The following is a 17,104-nucleotide window of genomic DNA, read 5'->3' as shown; positions in this document are numbered from 1 at the left end:
ATGCAGCAGCTACTGCCCTTTATACAAGTCTCCATTAGAAAATACTGGTTTTAGCAAGAGTCAATGGGAAAGCTGCTATTTTCTGTCCTATTTTGTCTTTTTTGATCCAAAACATGCATTTTCCTACTATAACAAAAAAACAACAAGCCTTAGAACTTTATTTCATAAATTCTCTTCTACACTAAAGAGGTGTAGGATGATACTTCTGCGGACAGCACACCTTCACCCCAAAACAGTGTTTCGTCCCTCTAAAGAGTTCAGATACATTGTATAAAGCTGGATTTTTGAAAAATATTCAGTTTCAACCTACAAGTTACCACTAAAAAGATTTCTAGTGTTTTTCCACCCTCAAATACTGGAAAACATTCAAGCAAGACTCCCAAAAAATCAGATTAGAAATAAACATAGACATTCACTTGCACTGACTCTCCAAACTATTATGAAGTAGAAACATGTTTTCAACTACCATCGCTCAGACATGGAAGTCCAGGCCACAAGTTACCTGCTGAAACGAAAGCTTCAAGAAAAATGCTACTGATGATGAAACCTGAGACTGAAAAAAGTGGCAATTCTTTCCACGATTACAATGGCAGTGATAACAGATCAGCACTGAGCTCTGCTGAAAGCTGCATCCGAAATTTTAATACCTCTGATATCACATGAAGTACCCTAACTCAGAAGCTCCTGTATTAACTGTATTAAATTAGACCCAAAAAACCCCCAAACACACCAAACAAAAAAACTCCTTTCTCATTATTAAGCTTTAATCTGTGCCCAAAGATCAGTTCTGTACAAGTCTAGTAAAGCCTTTTCCCATCTATACCCAAGAGTAGGGTTTACTCTATGCAGTGATGGTGCCCAATACTTTAACTAGAGCCAGTTTACTGCTGTAGGCAAAATTTAATTTTTCTAGACAGTGTATTAAGGCCCAGGATGCTCTGCAGCTTGTACACCAGGAATGGTAAATGAGGAAAAGAAGAAACAGAGAGGTAAAAAACATTCAGTAAAAGGCTCAGTGATAGGATGCAGAACAGCGGAGGGATGCCTTTAGAGCTAGGAAACATTGAAAACAGCAACAGCATTGCTATGAACAGCCAGCTGTGACACTGTGCAGTAAGAACTGTTTTCTGACCCCTGAACTCTTCTTCCTCAATGGCAGGAGCAAGCTTGACTCCCCAGAGCTCTGGTACATGCAAAATAGAAAAGGACTAACAGCTACTTTGCTCCAGAGCAATCTACTGCCCAAGCGACTGCCCGCTGTGCCTGTGGCAAAACACAATTTTGATTTTAACAAAAACACTGGGAGGGGGAGGCAGTTGGGGTGTCTGCATCTCTGTGTGTGTGTGTGTGAGCATAAACCTGGAACACCAGTAAATTCAAGTTACTGGTTTTCCTATTATTTAACAAGTACTACAGTAATACCATAATGTATTTGTCAAACAACATTTCATCCACACATGCTGAATTCCTCTACTTTTTCAAAGGTAACCAGAAAGTTTCTCAGATATATTACAGTATAATGTGGTACAAAACAACCACTTCAAATCAGTTATCTCTCAAGTATTTTCCTTTTGATTAAGTTGTTGGTGTGTTTTCATTAACAGTCAGACTCTTCTACATGATCAAAACCAAAAAATGTTACATTGAACAGAAATCCTGTAACTAATCACCTGGTAGGGTGACCATGACTATTTCCAGACACTTCCTCTGCCTCCGTAAGCCAGTGACAGATTGCAGTTATTAACAGGTCAGTGAATAAATTAATTCCAGGGCACTGGAAATTATGTTCATGAAATGAAAAGTGGCCTTGCTGACATTGCATCACTATTTCTAGACAGTGTGCTTGAACACCAAATAAATCTCACAACTTGGATGAGTGCCAAAAACTAGTGACCTAGTTTCATTAGGGTGGGAAAAGACTGGCAATTGGTCCTATGAGAGCAGATTACCAAAATAACTTCACACAAAAACATTCCATAGAGAATTTTCTTTAAATCAGACATTTTCCAATCTGATAGGTCACTGAAAACCCTCTCCCCCCAAAAAATGCAGCTGAGATCCACTAAAGTTTAAAGTTAAAATGCACTTACATTATTCATGCTGACATTCTTACAGAACATTCTGATTAAACAGAATAAATATTATCTTCTTTCCATCATCTCATTATCTGTTTCCATCTCATTCATAATAATTTAATACTGTTTTAAAACAAAAACAGCTTTTGCATTTTCAGTGAAAAATGTAACACTTCAGGCTTAAACAAAGAGTTTTTACTAATAAAAGTAACTCTATTTTAAAATATTCAGCACACAGTAATCTGCTCCATAATCTTCCTTGATTAAAAATTCCTTGGCTTCTCTTCAAAAAACACACTGAGTATGGATGAGCTCAACAGCTGTTGACATAATTTTTAGGAACCTAACAAGCATTGTTGCATCTATACTAGCCCCCATTTACACACTCCAGCTGGTACTCCAGAGCCCCACCCCCAATTCTTTACTCCCAGTAACATCTATATTGAGATGGAGACATATTGAAGAGCAGAATCTTAATAACAATACACAGTAGAAGAAATTTCATCATCTTCTTTTCGTCTTTCCAAAGGCTGTTGCTTCCTGTAAACGGCCTTCCATTCACTAACCAAGCGAAGTGCAGAAGGTAAACTGAAATACTCTAAGAAAACTATTCTTGCACTGCTAAAAATCCCACAACATTCTTTCATAAACCAGATTTCAGTATGACCCAAGTAACGTGATGCATTAATTTCACCCAGCAATCCCTGCTTATGCAAGTCCTTGCTAACACATGACAACGACTAAACTGCAACTCTGCTCTGAGTGCTATGTACACTAAGGGTCACTTGCACAATGACTTACACAAAAGGTCTAGAATTTAAAAGACAGAAGCATACTGCTCATTTGATTTCCTCAAAACTTTGGGGTTTCTTTTTTCCTCTAGACTCCCTCTGGATTCACTACTACTGAAACAAATTCTAAAGGATGAACATAGTTTTTGTAGTCTTTACTGTGGTAAACACTGATGTCAATGGAAATTTTTACCAAATAATGACATAATGACTTGTAACTAAGTTTTGAAAGGACATACTCATCATTTAAATTTCAAAAATGCTGTAGGAGTATCTGGGAAAAAACAAACAACAAAAAACTAGATTATTTTCTTCTTAATAAACCCTTTCTTTAAGAGAATCAATAGGGAAGTTTTAGCATCTTCATTCTTTCTCCTCATTTACTAAAAACTTCTTAAGTCCTCAGGTTTGTACCTCCAATGTGTTTTGTTCCTCTGTCAGTAACCTCCTGATCAGTGTATGTATCTTTTCTCCTCTTTTTTCTCTTGCACCTTCTGTCTCTGCTTCTTTACACAATCTCTTTGCACAGATCTAAGGTTTCTTGCAGAGTCCATCCCAAACATACATACAGACTGTGGTAGTATCATAGCTAGGTTCTGTCAAACTGTAGACTTAAAAAAAATAAAGGGCAGGGGTGCGGAGGGGGATACACCACAGAAGCTGAGTCACCTAAAACCACTTAAAGGGTGGCTTATGAGCTGTTTGATTCCTACGTATGAATGTTGCTTTTCTCACCTGTGAGAATTATGCAAAGCTTCTACACATACTTTTACTCTCAGCTTCTTCAACTGAAAAACACCTTTGGTCATCACTTCTCCAGAACTACTGAAAACTATCAAGTAACACATAATATGATCAGTTACACACATTACCGTCCAATGTCTCATTTTCATCATCTTGCATTAAATTGTGTATATCAATGTGCAGATTAACAAGCTTCTTAACACTCTAAGGAATATTTTCATCACCCTACACACCTTTAGGGACAAACTAAGAACTAAAATAAGGAGTTCATGTTTCCTGGGCTATCAATGCAGAGACAGGAGTGATGCACAGCAACTAAGACTGCCATAGTTGCTTATATGGTATGAATAATTTTCTTTACTCCTTTTATTTTGCTGTCTTCCACTGCCCTGGTATGCTTTTCATACACACAGCTGGTAATGATATATTTCTGCCTGATTATGCCACTAAAAGATAGAATTTGATTTTTCCCTCACCACCTCAAGAAATTAGAAAATCAATTCCCAACCCAGATTGAATGGCTCATGCATTTTCATCTTCATCTATCACTGATTCTTTAAGGTTAATAATTTTCTATACTAGATGTTACTTCCACCTGCCTATTTTCTCTGCCTTTCCTGACACTCCCTAAGGAGTTCCTTCTCCTTACCACTTGTGTTACCATAGATACGGGAAGAGTAGAGAAAAACTTGTATTAGTTTGCCAAATAGACAGCGAAAGTGAAGCTACAGGAAGAAAGGACACTATTGAGACAATACTTAATATCTGACAATGAGCTGACATAGCAATGAGCCTCCTCAATAGAGGAAATTGGAAAGGTAATCAGACAAGCAGGTGGAGAACCTTCATTCTGAGATGCTGACTATAGAAGAAGCTGAGCCTAGAACTTTGAAGCTCAGGATTTTTGTTTTAGCTCCCAGTCCACCAGGAGAAGTATGACAAGTCAGCAGATACTGAGTTTAATTTCTCTGATACTTATTTCCCAAAAGGCATTTTTTTAAATTAAAAAAAAGCCCAACAAACCTTCAGTTAGCCAATTTTTTAAAAAGAAAATTTTATGCAACTGTGTTTTCTACCCAGCAAATTTTTGTTTTCCTCATGTCCCACCTTTCCCCAGAAACATTGGTTATTATTACTTAGTCTGGGTTTTGGTTTTGCATAAGCTTAAAAATAAGAAGTTGAAAGAAAATAATACAAAAACTTTACACCAAAGTGTGAAATTGGAAGTTTTTATCATGATTTTGAGTGGACAAGAGAGCTTGAGATAGACACTAGGTGCCGGTTTCAGAACATGTTTAGGGATGAAAAGGGTGGTCTTTTACAAAGTACATTAGGCTTTGTATAACTTTTAAAATTAATTCCAAACTTTGTGCAACAGGAAAATCATTTCACCAAAGGCATTCATGAAGTCTGATGGATTCTTATGAGTGAATACAAAACTCCTTTACCTGATTAGCTGCAAGTACGTCTACAGATAATTTTAAATTTTAACTGGATTTGGAAAAATAAAAGGTTCTTTACCTAGCAGCATTTTAGAATACTCTTTTCTCCATTTACTTTATTCTCTCCATGCCTTGTTCACTTGAGTACCCCAAGTGAATATATCCTACTTTGCAGCTATGCTATGAAACCTACTGTGAATTCCATTCATATTGTTACAGTCTGCCTAAACTGCAGTTTCTGTCCAGTGTCACACTATTCTATACATGGTGAGAAAACTCAATCTGCAAAAGCAAAATTTGGGTCTTTCATTTCAAAGCTTCATTCCTTAGTTACCAAAGGCACAAAAATAGTCAGGAAAAAGATACAAATGTGATAGTACAACCCGTGCTCACTGAAACAGTACCTTAACGGGGCTTAAGTCTACGTGATTTAAGAAGAATGGGAGAAACCAATGTACCGTTTGTTACATTTTTTCATTTTTTCTGGTTGTCATTCAAAAATAAGCAATCAATCCATCCAACAAAACGATTTTCAAACCAATGAAAGCAAATGTACTTATATACCTGTGAGAATGAGGAAAACGATAACATTGCTCAGGTTGTAAGAATGAATTTTAATAAAAACAGTACTCCAAAACTCAATCTTCATATAAAGAACAATGTTTTTATACCCCCAAGACATGACAAAGGTCTAAAGAACATTCAATCACTGTTTGTTACTAAGGTTTGATTTCTCCATAGGTATATTATACTAATCTCAGACCTTTCACGCTTTGCTTTCCAAGACAAAGAAAATTCCCTTTCTCTCGTCTTACACTTCCTCTAATATTCAACTTAGCTTCTGGGGCTTTCTTTTGTCCTTATTTATTTCCTCCTTCCTCTGCAGCATCAAAGGACTAACTTTAGACACAATATGTGGGGGATGCAGAGCTGCTTCTTATGATACTGAAATTTCTCAAAGGTCTGATTGTTAATTCTGATTTGTAAACAAGACATCTCCAAATTTAGGTCAGGAAGAAATGTTCTGCAATCTCTGCTGGTCAAAACAACTAGAATGTCAGAAATGGTCAATTTCTTACACTGAACTTAACACTTCAAATAACATTCTGTACAGTTGCAGTCACTTGGGACACTGATGATAGCCTTGATACCTCCTTTTTCTGTAGGAGAAACTGTACCAGTTGTATTTTTAATATGGTTTTGGAAAGTGTCCTATTGCTAGCATGAAAAGGTAAAATCAGAGATTGTTCTGTGGATCACTCTGCTGAGGTACTGTATGCTTCAGGTAGCTACAGGGAATGGTTCTGACGACATGGAGTTCTCCTATTTTCTCCTGTACACTGCCACTATTTGCAAAGTATTCTATTTATATACAGAGACTGTAAACAAAATTTGCAAATCATTAGTTTTATGTAGAGAGCTTTTGCAGTGTTAGTATTGCATGACATTTTGAAGTTTTGCCTCAACATCATCACCATTACAACTGATCATAAAGCCAGGGAGAAAATGAGTAATTTGATGAAAATCAGCTTATTTTTATTTAAGAAAAGGAAAATGTAAGAACCACAATTCTCCCTAACTTACAGAAGCAGAACCAATTTACCTCCCTCTAGTAACATTCTATATATTGTGTTTAATTACTCTGAGATAAGAGTGGATGTTCAAACATCTGTTTTCTACACTATTAGCAATCTTTTACTTCAGGCCATTTATTTAACATGATGCATAAAATAAACATTACAAAATATTAAAATGCAAATAAAGCTATCTAGACTTCAGATGATTGAAGAAAAAAAATAGATAAATGTTCTTAGAGTAACTAATTTAGGGTTTCTACTGTATCAAATCATAATAGGATTGCAAACACTCAGCCACCACTGTTAAACCTCAGTAAAAAAAAAAGGTTTTTTTTAATTATAAGGGAAGAAGAAGACATCTTCTTGTTTGTTCCACAGTAAATAAATTTTTAAAACAATATTGATAAAATGCTGCAGTTGTTGATTCAGAAGCTTATTTAGAACTGTCTTCTAACAGTATTTAATTTGGGAAATTTACAATATATCTGACACAAGGCTGGGATAAGAAAACAGGCAAAGTACAAGAAGTCACAAGAGACTTTATGGTCTAACTGAAAAAAAAAAGAGAAACAAACTCAAAGCTGTTTCACTTTGGGGTTTTTTGACAATCAGTCAGGCAGTTGTCACAGGACTAAGAGTTGAACCTTAAAAATGCTGAATTGGTGTTCTTATGTAATGAAAAAAAAATTGTATATGTAAGAACTAGGGAGGCTTTACAGAAAAAGTAAAGGAGGAGACAAGAGTAGGCTAATGAGGGCAGGAATAAAGATGGAATGGAGAGGTACTGGATTACTCAGGTAAAATGTATAAAGTTATACAGAATAAGCAGATTTTTCTTTCTAAATATCTCTGCAATGATGTACTATATCATGTAGCACCTACATGCAGAAAAATTACACTAAATGTGCAGAAGCCTTTAAGTCCCACCTCAGACACTACCACAAATGGTGACACTATAATTTTTCAGTGCTTGTCAAATGCAATTATTTCTTTTACCGTTGAAACTGAAGTATAGCATATTCTTTAGATTTCTAACAATATATTGTAAGATGAGTCAGATTTCAACTTGAAACGTCTGATATTTTATCTAACCTTTACACTTGGCTGAATTGTACAACTACTGCTGTTAGCAACATCATATTCTGTATGAGTTTTTCACATCTGGAAATTCCCTTGACATCTTTCTCATCCAAAATAGAATATTTTTTTCAGCTTTGAGATAAATTCTGTAACAGAGACCTTCATGTTGTTTTTAAAAGCAAATGATGAATACTTTAAGAGATAAGGAAAATACATGATTACCTAAATCCAGTTTTCATTCTTACCCTCATTTTTTTCCTGTGCACAGAAAACTAATTTTTCGGTGTGTTCCTCTGTCATCTTTTATAATCTTATAATCTACAAGTACCATAACTTCCCTGAGCACATTTTGAAGTTCAGAAAAGCAGTCAAAACAACACTGTTAGCAAAGTGGAAAGAGGAGAACACAGAAATGCTGCCATTAAATCTGTCCCTTGCTATATAATTTAAAGAAAAAAACCAGTCCAGCCTGCTACATAACAAAGCTTCAGTTTCACCTTTGGAAAAAAGGGTTCAAAGTAACTTTAAGATGCAGAAAGAAAATATAGCCTATTTACAAAGACTTTTTTAAAGATTTAACAGATTTTTTTTTTTTAAAGTCTTCTTGGTAAAATATGCTTTTAGACCGAATGCTGTCAAGGAAAGCATGATCCCAGGGATTATGTGCTAGGTTTTTATTTTACCTTTAAACGGTGGAAGACAGCTCTGTAATGAAGTAGTGGAGTTTTGGGGAGGAGCAGGGAAGAACAAAGGCAAAATTCATTTTGATGAGCTGAATTAAGCCTTGCTAATTAAAATGTCTTCATAAACAAACAAAATGGAGTGACAGCCATAGGTATGCAGGCCAGTAGCTACAGTTTTAATCTAGCCGGGTCAAATTATCTGCTGACAGAAGTATATTAATTTTAGTCAAGTTCCATTATTTTCTTCTGTCTTTTTTGTGGAAAGATAATTGTTGATGCATACCAACACCTCAGCTTTACACATGAAACTTTCATGGAAAAAAACAGCATAAAGAAAACCCAAACTACTTTTTATATATACACCCATCCTTCCTACTTCTTACAATCACAGAATATTTTCCCTTGTTCAGCCAATCATATGTCATTCTATTAACAAAGTAAGAAAGATTATGTATGTTGTTTACAAGCATTTTTATTTTCTTGTAACAGATCTATTGCTGAGTGGTATACAAATACGATACTAATAAAAGCAGATCTGCCAGCAAGGCATCATCTATCAATTGCAGGCCCAGTATGACATCTGTTGTGAAAATCTAGAGATAAACAACAAAAATAAACCATGGATGGATATAGCTTTAAAAAATTAAAAAGCAGAAAAAAACAAAGGACTTTAGATACAAATGCTCCAAAAGTCAATTTCTGGCTAAGGAGAAACTTGTCACTGTGAAATACTTCCTTTGCAAGTTGAGAGACATCAGAAATTAAATTAAATTAATGAAAGAGGTTTGCTTTCTTTTTACTTCAGTTTGGGAAATAACAAGAAGGAACATGATTTTTGTGTAAAACAGACTTTTGCTACATTATGACGAGTTCTGTACACCACTACACAGAAAATTTGTTTAAACAACTTTTTGACTAACAGACCAAAAAAATCAACTCCTTTTAGCAACAAACAGCTATGAGAAAAGCCACTCTGGCTGATAACAAGCATCTCCTTTAAGCTGCAGGGCTAACAAAGTCTGGTTTCCCATGAAATCCTGTCTCACACAAACTCATTGCTGTACAGTGAGAATATTCTGACTGAAACATTTTCTACAGCTAGGACATCCACAACACCTCCCTCCTGTACCCGTTCTTTCATGCCCAAGAATAGGTTAGTTCATGCTGAAAATTTTCATCTGAGGACAATAAAATTTGCCCTTCATCTGGCCACCTAATTCTAATAAAATTCTACAGACTGTCTTTTTTTGCAACCACTGCCCTGTAGTCAAATCAGACCAAACTGGCCAACAGACCCCAAGTTCATAGGGAACAAAAAAGAAGGAAAAGAGGGGATGAACAGATAAACAGACAATCTGAAATACAATACAGCAGAGAAGAAACAGTATATGAGGTTTCTGGAGTGTGTGGAAGATAACTTCCTGACACAGCTGGTGAGTGAGCCAACTAGAGAAGGCACCCCGTCGGACTGGTTGTTTTGCGAACAGAGAAGGACTTGTCGGTGATGTGATGGTTGGAGGCTGTCTTGGGCACAGAGATCACGAAATGATAGTTTTCAGCTCTCAGAGGAGTAAGGAGGGGGGTCAGCAGAACTGCCACCTTAGACTTCTGGAGGGCAGACTGGCCTTTTTAGAAGACTGGTTGACAGAGTCCCTTGGGAGGCAGCCCTGAAGGGCAAAGGAGTCCAGGAAGGCTGGATATTCTTCAGAAAGGAAATATTAAAGGTGCAGGACCAGGCCATCCCCATGTGTTAAAAGACAAGCTGGCAAGGAATAATACCAGCCTGGCTGAACAGAGAGCTTTGGCAGGAACTCAGGAAAAAAAGGAGAGTTTATGACCTTTGTAAGATGGGGCAGGAGTCTCAGGAGAACTACAAGGATGTTGTGGCGTTATGCAGGAAGAAAATTAGAAGGACCAAAGCCCAACTAGAACTTAATCTGGCTACTGCTGTAAAAGACAGTAAAAAAATATTTCTATAAATACACAGGCAATGAAAGGAGATCCAAGGAAAATCTCCATCTTTTATTGGATGTGGTGGGAAACATAGTGACAAAGGATGAAGAAAAGGCTGAGGTACTTAATGCCTTCTTTGCTTCAGTCTTTAATAGTAAGACTAGTTCTTCTCTGGGTACCCAGCGCCTCTGAGCTGAAAGACAGGGCGCTGAATGAAGCCCCCATAATCCAAAGGGACATGGTTAGTGACATGCTGCTCCACTTAGACACACACAAGTCTATGGGGCCGCATGGGATCCACCCAAGGGTACTGAAGAAGCTGGTAGAAATGCTCACCAAGACACTCTCAACCATTTATCACCAGTCCTGGCTAACCGGGAAGGTCCCAGTTGATTGCAGGTTAGCAAATGTGACACCCATCTACAAGAAGGGCCAGAAGGAGGATCTGGGGAACTACAGGCCTGTCAGTCTGACCTCAGTGACAGGAAAGGTTATGGAGCAGATCACCTTGAGTGCCATCACGTGGAACGTATAGGACAACCAGGTGATAAGGCCCAGTCAGCATGGGTTTATGAAACGCAGGTCCTGCTTGACAAACCTGATCTCCTTCTACGACAGGGCGACCCGCTTACTGGATGAGGGAAAGGCTGTGGATGTTGTCTACCTTGACTTCAGTAAGGCCTTTGACACCGTTTCCCACAGCATTCTCCTGGTGAAACTGGCTGCTCAAGGCTTGGATGGGCACACGCTTTGCTGGGTAAAAAACTGGCTGGATGGCCGGGCCCAAAGAGTTGTGGTGAACGGAGTTAAATCCAGTTGGCGGCCGGTCACGAGTGGTGTCCCCCAGGGCTCGGTTTTGGGGCCACTCCTGTTTAACATCTCTATTGGTGATCTAGACGAGGGGATCGAGTGCACCCTCAGTAAGTTTGCAGATGACACCAAGTTGGGTGGGAGTGTTGATCTGCTCGAGGGTAGGGAGGCTCTGCAGAGAGATCTGGACAGGCTGGAGCGATGGGCTGAGGCCAACTGGAGGAGTTTCAATAAGGCCAAATGCCGGGTGCTGCACTTCGGCCACAACAACCCCCAGCAGCGCTACAGGCTTGGGGAGGAGTGGCTGGAGAGCTGCCAGTCAGAGAGGGACCTGGGGGTGTTGATTGACAGCCGGCTGAACATGAGCCAGCAGTGTGCCCAGGTGGCTAAGAAGGCCAATGGCATCCTGGCTTGTATCAGCAATAGCGTGGCCAGCAGGGACAGGGAAGCCCTTCCAGCCCTTCTTATATATGGGTGTCACGTTGGCCAATTTCCAATCTGTCGGGACCTCCCCGGTGAGCCAGGACTGCTAGCAAATGATAGAAAGCGGCTTGGCGAGCACCCCAGCCAGCTCCTTCAGCACCCTCGGGTGTATCCCATCCGGTCCCATAGACTTGTGTATGTCTATGTGATGCAGTAGGTCACTGACTATCTCCTCCTGGATTGTGGGGGGGTCGTTCTCCCAGTCTCTGTCTTCTGGCTGAGAAGGCTGGATCCCCTCAATACAACTAGTCTTGCTATTAAAAACTGAGGCAAAGAAGGCATTAAGCACCTCAGCCTCTTATCACTTGTTGCTATGTCTCCTCCTGTGTCTAGCAGGGGATGGAGGCTCTCCCTGGTCTTTCTTTTGCTGCTCACATAGAAACATTTCTTGTTATCTTTGACTGCTGAAGCCAGATTAATTTCTAGCTGGGTTTTAAACCTCCTGATTTCCACCCTGCATAGCCTCACAGCATCTTTGTAATCACTGTGAGTGGCTAGCCCCTTCTTCCAAAAGCGGTAAACTCTCCTTTTCTCCCTGAGTTGCAGACAAAGCTCCCTGTTTAGCCAAGGTGGTCTTGTCTGGCGCTGGCTTCTTGTACAGTGCCTGGGCACTGCCTGCTCCTGTGCCATTAAGACTTTCTTCTTAAAGAGTGCCCAGCCTTCCTGAACCCCTATACCCTTCAGGACCATCTCCCAAGGGATCCTGTCAAGCAGGTGCCCAAACAAGACAAAGTCAGCCCTTTGGAAGTCCAGGATGTCAGTTCTGTTTCCCCCTCTCCTGGCCTCTCTAAAAATAGAGAACTCTATTAATTTCATGATCCCTGTGCCCTAGTCAGCCTCCAGCCGCACATCATCCACCAGTCCTTCTCTGTTCACAAAGAGGAGATCCAGCAGGGCACCTTCTCTGGTCAGTTCACTCACCAGCTGCATGAGGAAGTTATCTGCCACACATTCCAGGAATCTCCGGGACTGGTCCCGCTCTGCTGTGTTGTATTTCCAGCAGATGTCTGGGAAGTTAAAGTCTCCCACAAGAACAAGGGCAAGCAATCGTGAGATTTCACCCAAGTGCCTATAGAATATTTCATCCACCTCTCTGTCCTGGGTGGGTGGCCTATAGTAGACTCCTACTACAACATCTGCCCTGTTGGCCTTCCCCCTGATTCTAACGCAAAGACACTGTACCCTGTCTTCACTACACTTGTGCTCAAGGCAATCATAACAGTCCCTAACATACAGCACCACCCCACCACCTCTCCTTCCTTGTCTATCCCTCCTAAGGAGCTTGTAGCCATCAATTGGCACACTCCAGTCATGGGAGACATCCCACCATGTTTCTGTAATAGCCACTACATCATAATTTTCCTGTTTCATCATGGCTTCAAGCTCCTCCTGTTTGTTACCCATGCTGTGTGCATTGGTATACATGCACTTCAGATGGGCTGATGTCCCAAGCACCTTTTTGCATTTAGAGGTCCTAAGTCCAGCCTGAGCTTTCACAGGTGTTATCATGGTTACCGATCCATCAATATCCCTTGCATCTTTGTTGTGCTGCATGTCTCCATCCCTTGCTTCTTCTGAGATGGCAGGGTGAGTGTCATTGCTGGCACAACAGCCCACAAACTCTGGTAATCTTCCCTGGGGCTCATGTCTAGGAGTTCCAGTTTTGTCCCCTTCCTCCTTCAAGTTTAGTTTAAAGCTCTCTCAATGTGCCCAGCTAACTCCTGCCCCAAGATCCTTTTCCCCCTCTGGGACAGGTGCATCTCATCTGATGCCAAAAGGACTGACGTCCTGTATACTATCCCATGATTGAAAAAATCTGAAGCCCTGATGGTAACACCAGTCTTGGAGCCACAAGTTCATCTGTTGAGTTCTCCTGTAATCTTCCTCATCCATCCCCGCAACTGAAGGGATGGAGGAGAACACTATTTGTGCCTCTGGCCCCTTAACCAGTTTCCCCAAGGCCCTGAAATCTCTCTTCATTGATTTTGGACTACTCCTGGTAATATCACCGCTACCCACCTAAAAAACCAGGAGAGGGTAGTAGTCCTTGGGTCTCACTAGAGCGGCGAGTTTTACCATGAGGTCCTTTACCCAGGCCCCAGGGAGGCAGCAGACTTCCCTATGAAGCGGGTCTGGTCTGCATATGGGGCCTTTGACATCCCTCAGCATAGAGTCACCCACTACAATGACTCTTCTTTTTAGTTCGTTTTAGAACTGGTTTTAATACCAGGTCTAGAGCGACCCAGCCTTGGTGGACCTTGGTCTTCCTCCTTGTTTGACTCATTTTCTTCATCCTTCTCTGCCTCATTCAAAAGTTCTGGGGCCCCAAATCTATTGTGAAGGGACACCATGGAGGGTGAGGGAGGTTGGGAGAAGATTTTCCTACCTCTCTGAGCAGGGACCTGTTTCCAGTCTCCCCCATCTCTTAGGTCCCCTCCTTCTGCATGGTGGCAAGAGGGTGAGGGATCGCCTGACTCTTCTGGAGCCTCCATTTGCTACTGTTGCTTCGGGGGTGCTAAGGTGCTACTCCACCAATCAATCTCCCTTTTGCACTCCCTAATATTTGTTAATCTTTCAACCTCTTCTCTGAGTTCCGCCACCAGGCTGAGCAGGTCACCCAGCTGATCGCAGCACACACGGGTGCTGTCACTGCTGCCCTCCGGCAGGATTGACGGGCTCAGGCACTCCCTGCAGCCCGGGACCCGGACCGCTGCATGTTTGCCTGGCAGCTCCATCTGGGTCACCACGTTCTTTCTGGTGGTGGTTTTGACCCGAGTGGAGACCATGGTTCAGTCTACTCATGGAGGATGATGAGATGACAACTAGCTCAGATAAGCTCTAGAGCCAGGAGAGGGACTGCGCCCTGACTGCACACCAGTGAGTATCTCTCTGATACCGTCCTTCAGAATTCCTTAGGAGAGGGTGGAGTGGGAGCACAAAGGGGAAAAAATTGCCAACAAAGATAAACAACATAATTTTCTGTCTTTTTCTTCACCAGAACTTACTGTCAAGGCACATTATTTCATTACACCACCACCAGAATAAAATATATCCTTAAGATCATCTACGTTATTATCTTTATCCACTGCTAAAAAGAGACATAACTCAGTTTGCCTTATGTAAAATGTAGCTCTGACCAGAGAAAAAGAGATAGGGAAAAAGTATTGACTGAAATCACAACTCAACAATAACCATAATAATAGAGCATTTGAAATTGTACAATAATTGTCTAGATTAGTGATAGGATGGGATATTATCTTACACAAAGCTCATACTAGTGTTCCCATTATGGTAGTTTTTACTCTTGTCTCTACATGAGCTGCAACGGTATCCATTAAAACTGGATACAGTGCTTTCAGGATAGGTTCCACCCATGAGAAAGAAAACAGAGGCAAAGAAAGGGTATAAAGTTTCCCAGAACTTCCAGAAATGAAGGGCAAAACTAGGTGGGGGTCACATGGATGCACTTGTTTTCAAGTTACAGACATTTCTCCAGGAAAGCAGATATGTCAATTCAAGTAACAATGATTTATCCATAAAATAAAGCCAAAAGGTTTCATAACACGAAGACCTCCACAAACATTATTCGTTGTGTTACTTTCGTTCACCTTGAATCCAGAAAAAGCCAGTCAACTAGCCTTCTGAATAGAAAAGAGTTTTTTGAACCCCAAAATCTCAATAAATGTTGGTAAGACAAAAGATCTATTCACAGCTACACTTTCAGTTTTTAAACTCTTTACAACCAATTTACAAGCAGCATGAAAACAGAATTTGAATCCTAAAGTACCAGATGTTATATAACAGTGCATCATTATTTACATTACCATTTTTGTACACTGACAGTTAACTCTTTTTTCCTAGACTGATCCTCAGCAAAATTATTCAGCCTTCATATCAAGACATCAAGTGTCATTTAGAGAATCACTCAACACTTAGTTAATGAAGACTTCGATTAAAAACATAATATACAACTGCCACTCCCTAAAAATGAAAAATACACTTTTTTATTAGTTTTTGGTAAATAATATGAGCAATGAACTTTAAAACATGTCATGATTCTTAACAGAAATACAAAAATAAGCAGAAATTCATAAACAACAAGCCAAAAATCAAATACGAAGATCATGCACTATTTAGTTATCCATGGTAACAAATGCAAAACATTCATACCTGCACCTGGAATGATTGCCAACTTTGTTTCAACTAGGCCCATTTTAGCAGAAGAGGCTAAAAAACAGAATGTAAATGAGTTCTTACTACAATCTATAGAAAAAAAAATTGCAAAATATGTAATGATGACCTACAAGATTGTTTTTATTAGATTTCCTTCATTAAGAACAATAAATCAAAAAGCATTTGTTTATGAAAATCTTTAGATCCAACTGATCTGCTTTTAGTAAAAGTTCCAACTACTTCTATCAAGGCAAGTTCTGTACCTTATTTTCACCTAGCAAGTAAGTAATCACAGTGATTAATTAACTGAGACTTATTTGCAAAATGTAAAATACTAAAAGACTGTTATTATTTAACATCTTAAAATGGGGTAGAATTCTGTATCTGATTATTATGAATTCTTTAGCTGACAGCATATTCTCTAAGGGCCAAACAGCTTTATACACCCTAAGTTACTGGCAACTGTTCAGGACAAAGTTTCCATTTACTTTCCAACAAATGGCTTTATAGTTCTGACAGCTGGATAGGTCAGAGGTTCCTCTTTTCAAGTGCTGTTGTCACTTTTCTTTTATAACAGCTTAATTGCTTGTGTAATAATACTCTCACTAACAACTTTTCCTTTTTCTCTGCAACCTGTTTAGATAAAATCAATCTCCACCTGTAACAATTCAAATACAGAGGAGGAGAATACTTTAATTACTAAATAAAACATTAAAACAACTACATAACCCTTCTGGCAATACTGATAAAATGAAGGTCATAAGAGTAAAATAAAACATGTAACAAAACCAATCCAGCTATCAGTGGTAAGCTGTTTGAAACTAAACATTAGCAAATACTTAGACAGGTTTCTTTTTTTAGAAAGTTTAAAGTTTTTTGAGAAAGTTTAAATCCCTTTAAAATAATTTATTATAAACAACATAAATACAAAATAAGTTTTATAAGACTGTTGCCAAAACAAGGACTAGTCAAGCCATATGCAGCACTAATACTCCTATGTTCCAAAAACAGGAATCAGACCTACCTGCCACTCTTATATCACAGGCTAACGCAAGTTCTAGGCCACCACCTAATGCAGTTCCATCTATTGCGGCAATAGTAGGTACGGGCAGATTAGCTGAAAAATAAAGTACCAATTAACACTGGTCTCATAAAGAACATCTCTGAAACATCATTTCATTATGTTTTGTTCAAAGTACAGTCATGCTATGGAAAAAGGTTTCACAAAACAAAGCAGGACTAAAAACTGATTGCTTAGCAACACTTTGGCAAAAAACCTGACCCTCCGTCTAC

General features: G+C 39.5%; 1 protein-coding gene across 2 annotated transcripts in view; it reads right to left on the bottom strand.

The window, feature by feature from the left end:
* AUH (AU RNA binding methylglutaconyl-CoA hydratase) overlaps window positions 1-17,104 on the bottom strand; it is a 111,899-nt gene that overhangs the window by 46,724 nt on the left and 48,071 nt on the right. For both annotated transcript variants that reach the window (XM_074812506.1, XM_074812507.1), the window contains 2 exons: window positions 16,836-16,928; window positions 15,809-15,865 (listed from right to left, as the gene is read on the bottom strand). In XM_074812506.1, coding sequence (XP_074668607.1) covers window positions 15,809-15,865; window positions 16,836-16,928 — 150 coding nt within the window. The remainder of the gene's footprint in view (window positions 1-15,808; window positions 15,866-16,835; window positions 16,929-17,104) is intronic.

Source organism: Strix aluco, chromosome Z, assembly GCF_031877795.1.
Source record: "Strix aluco isolate bStrAlu1 chromosome Z, bStrAlu1.hap1, whole genome shotgun sequence".
Lineage (NCBI taxonomy): Eukaryota > Metazoa > Chordata > Aves > Strigiformes > Strigidae > Strix > Strix aluco.
Note: the sequence above shows the minus strand (reverse complement) of the source record. Positions and strands in the feature narration are given on the sequence as shown.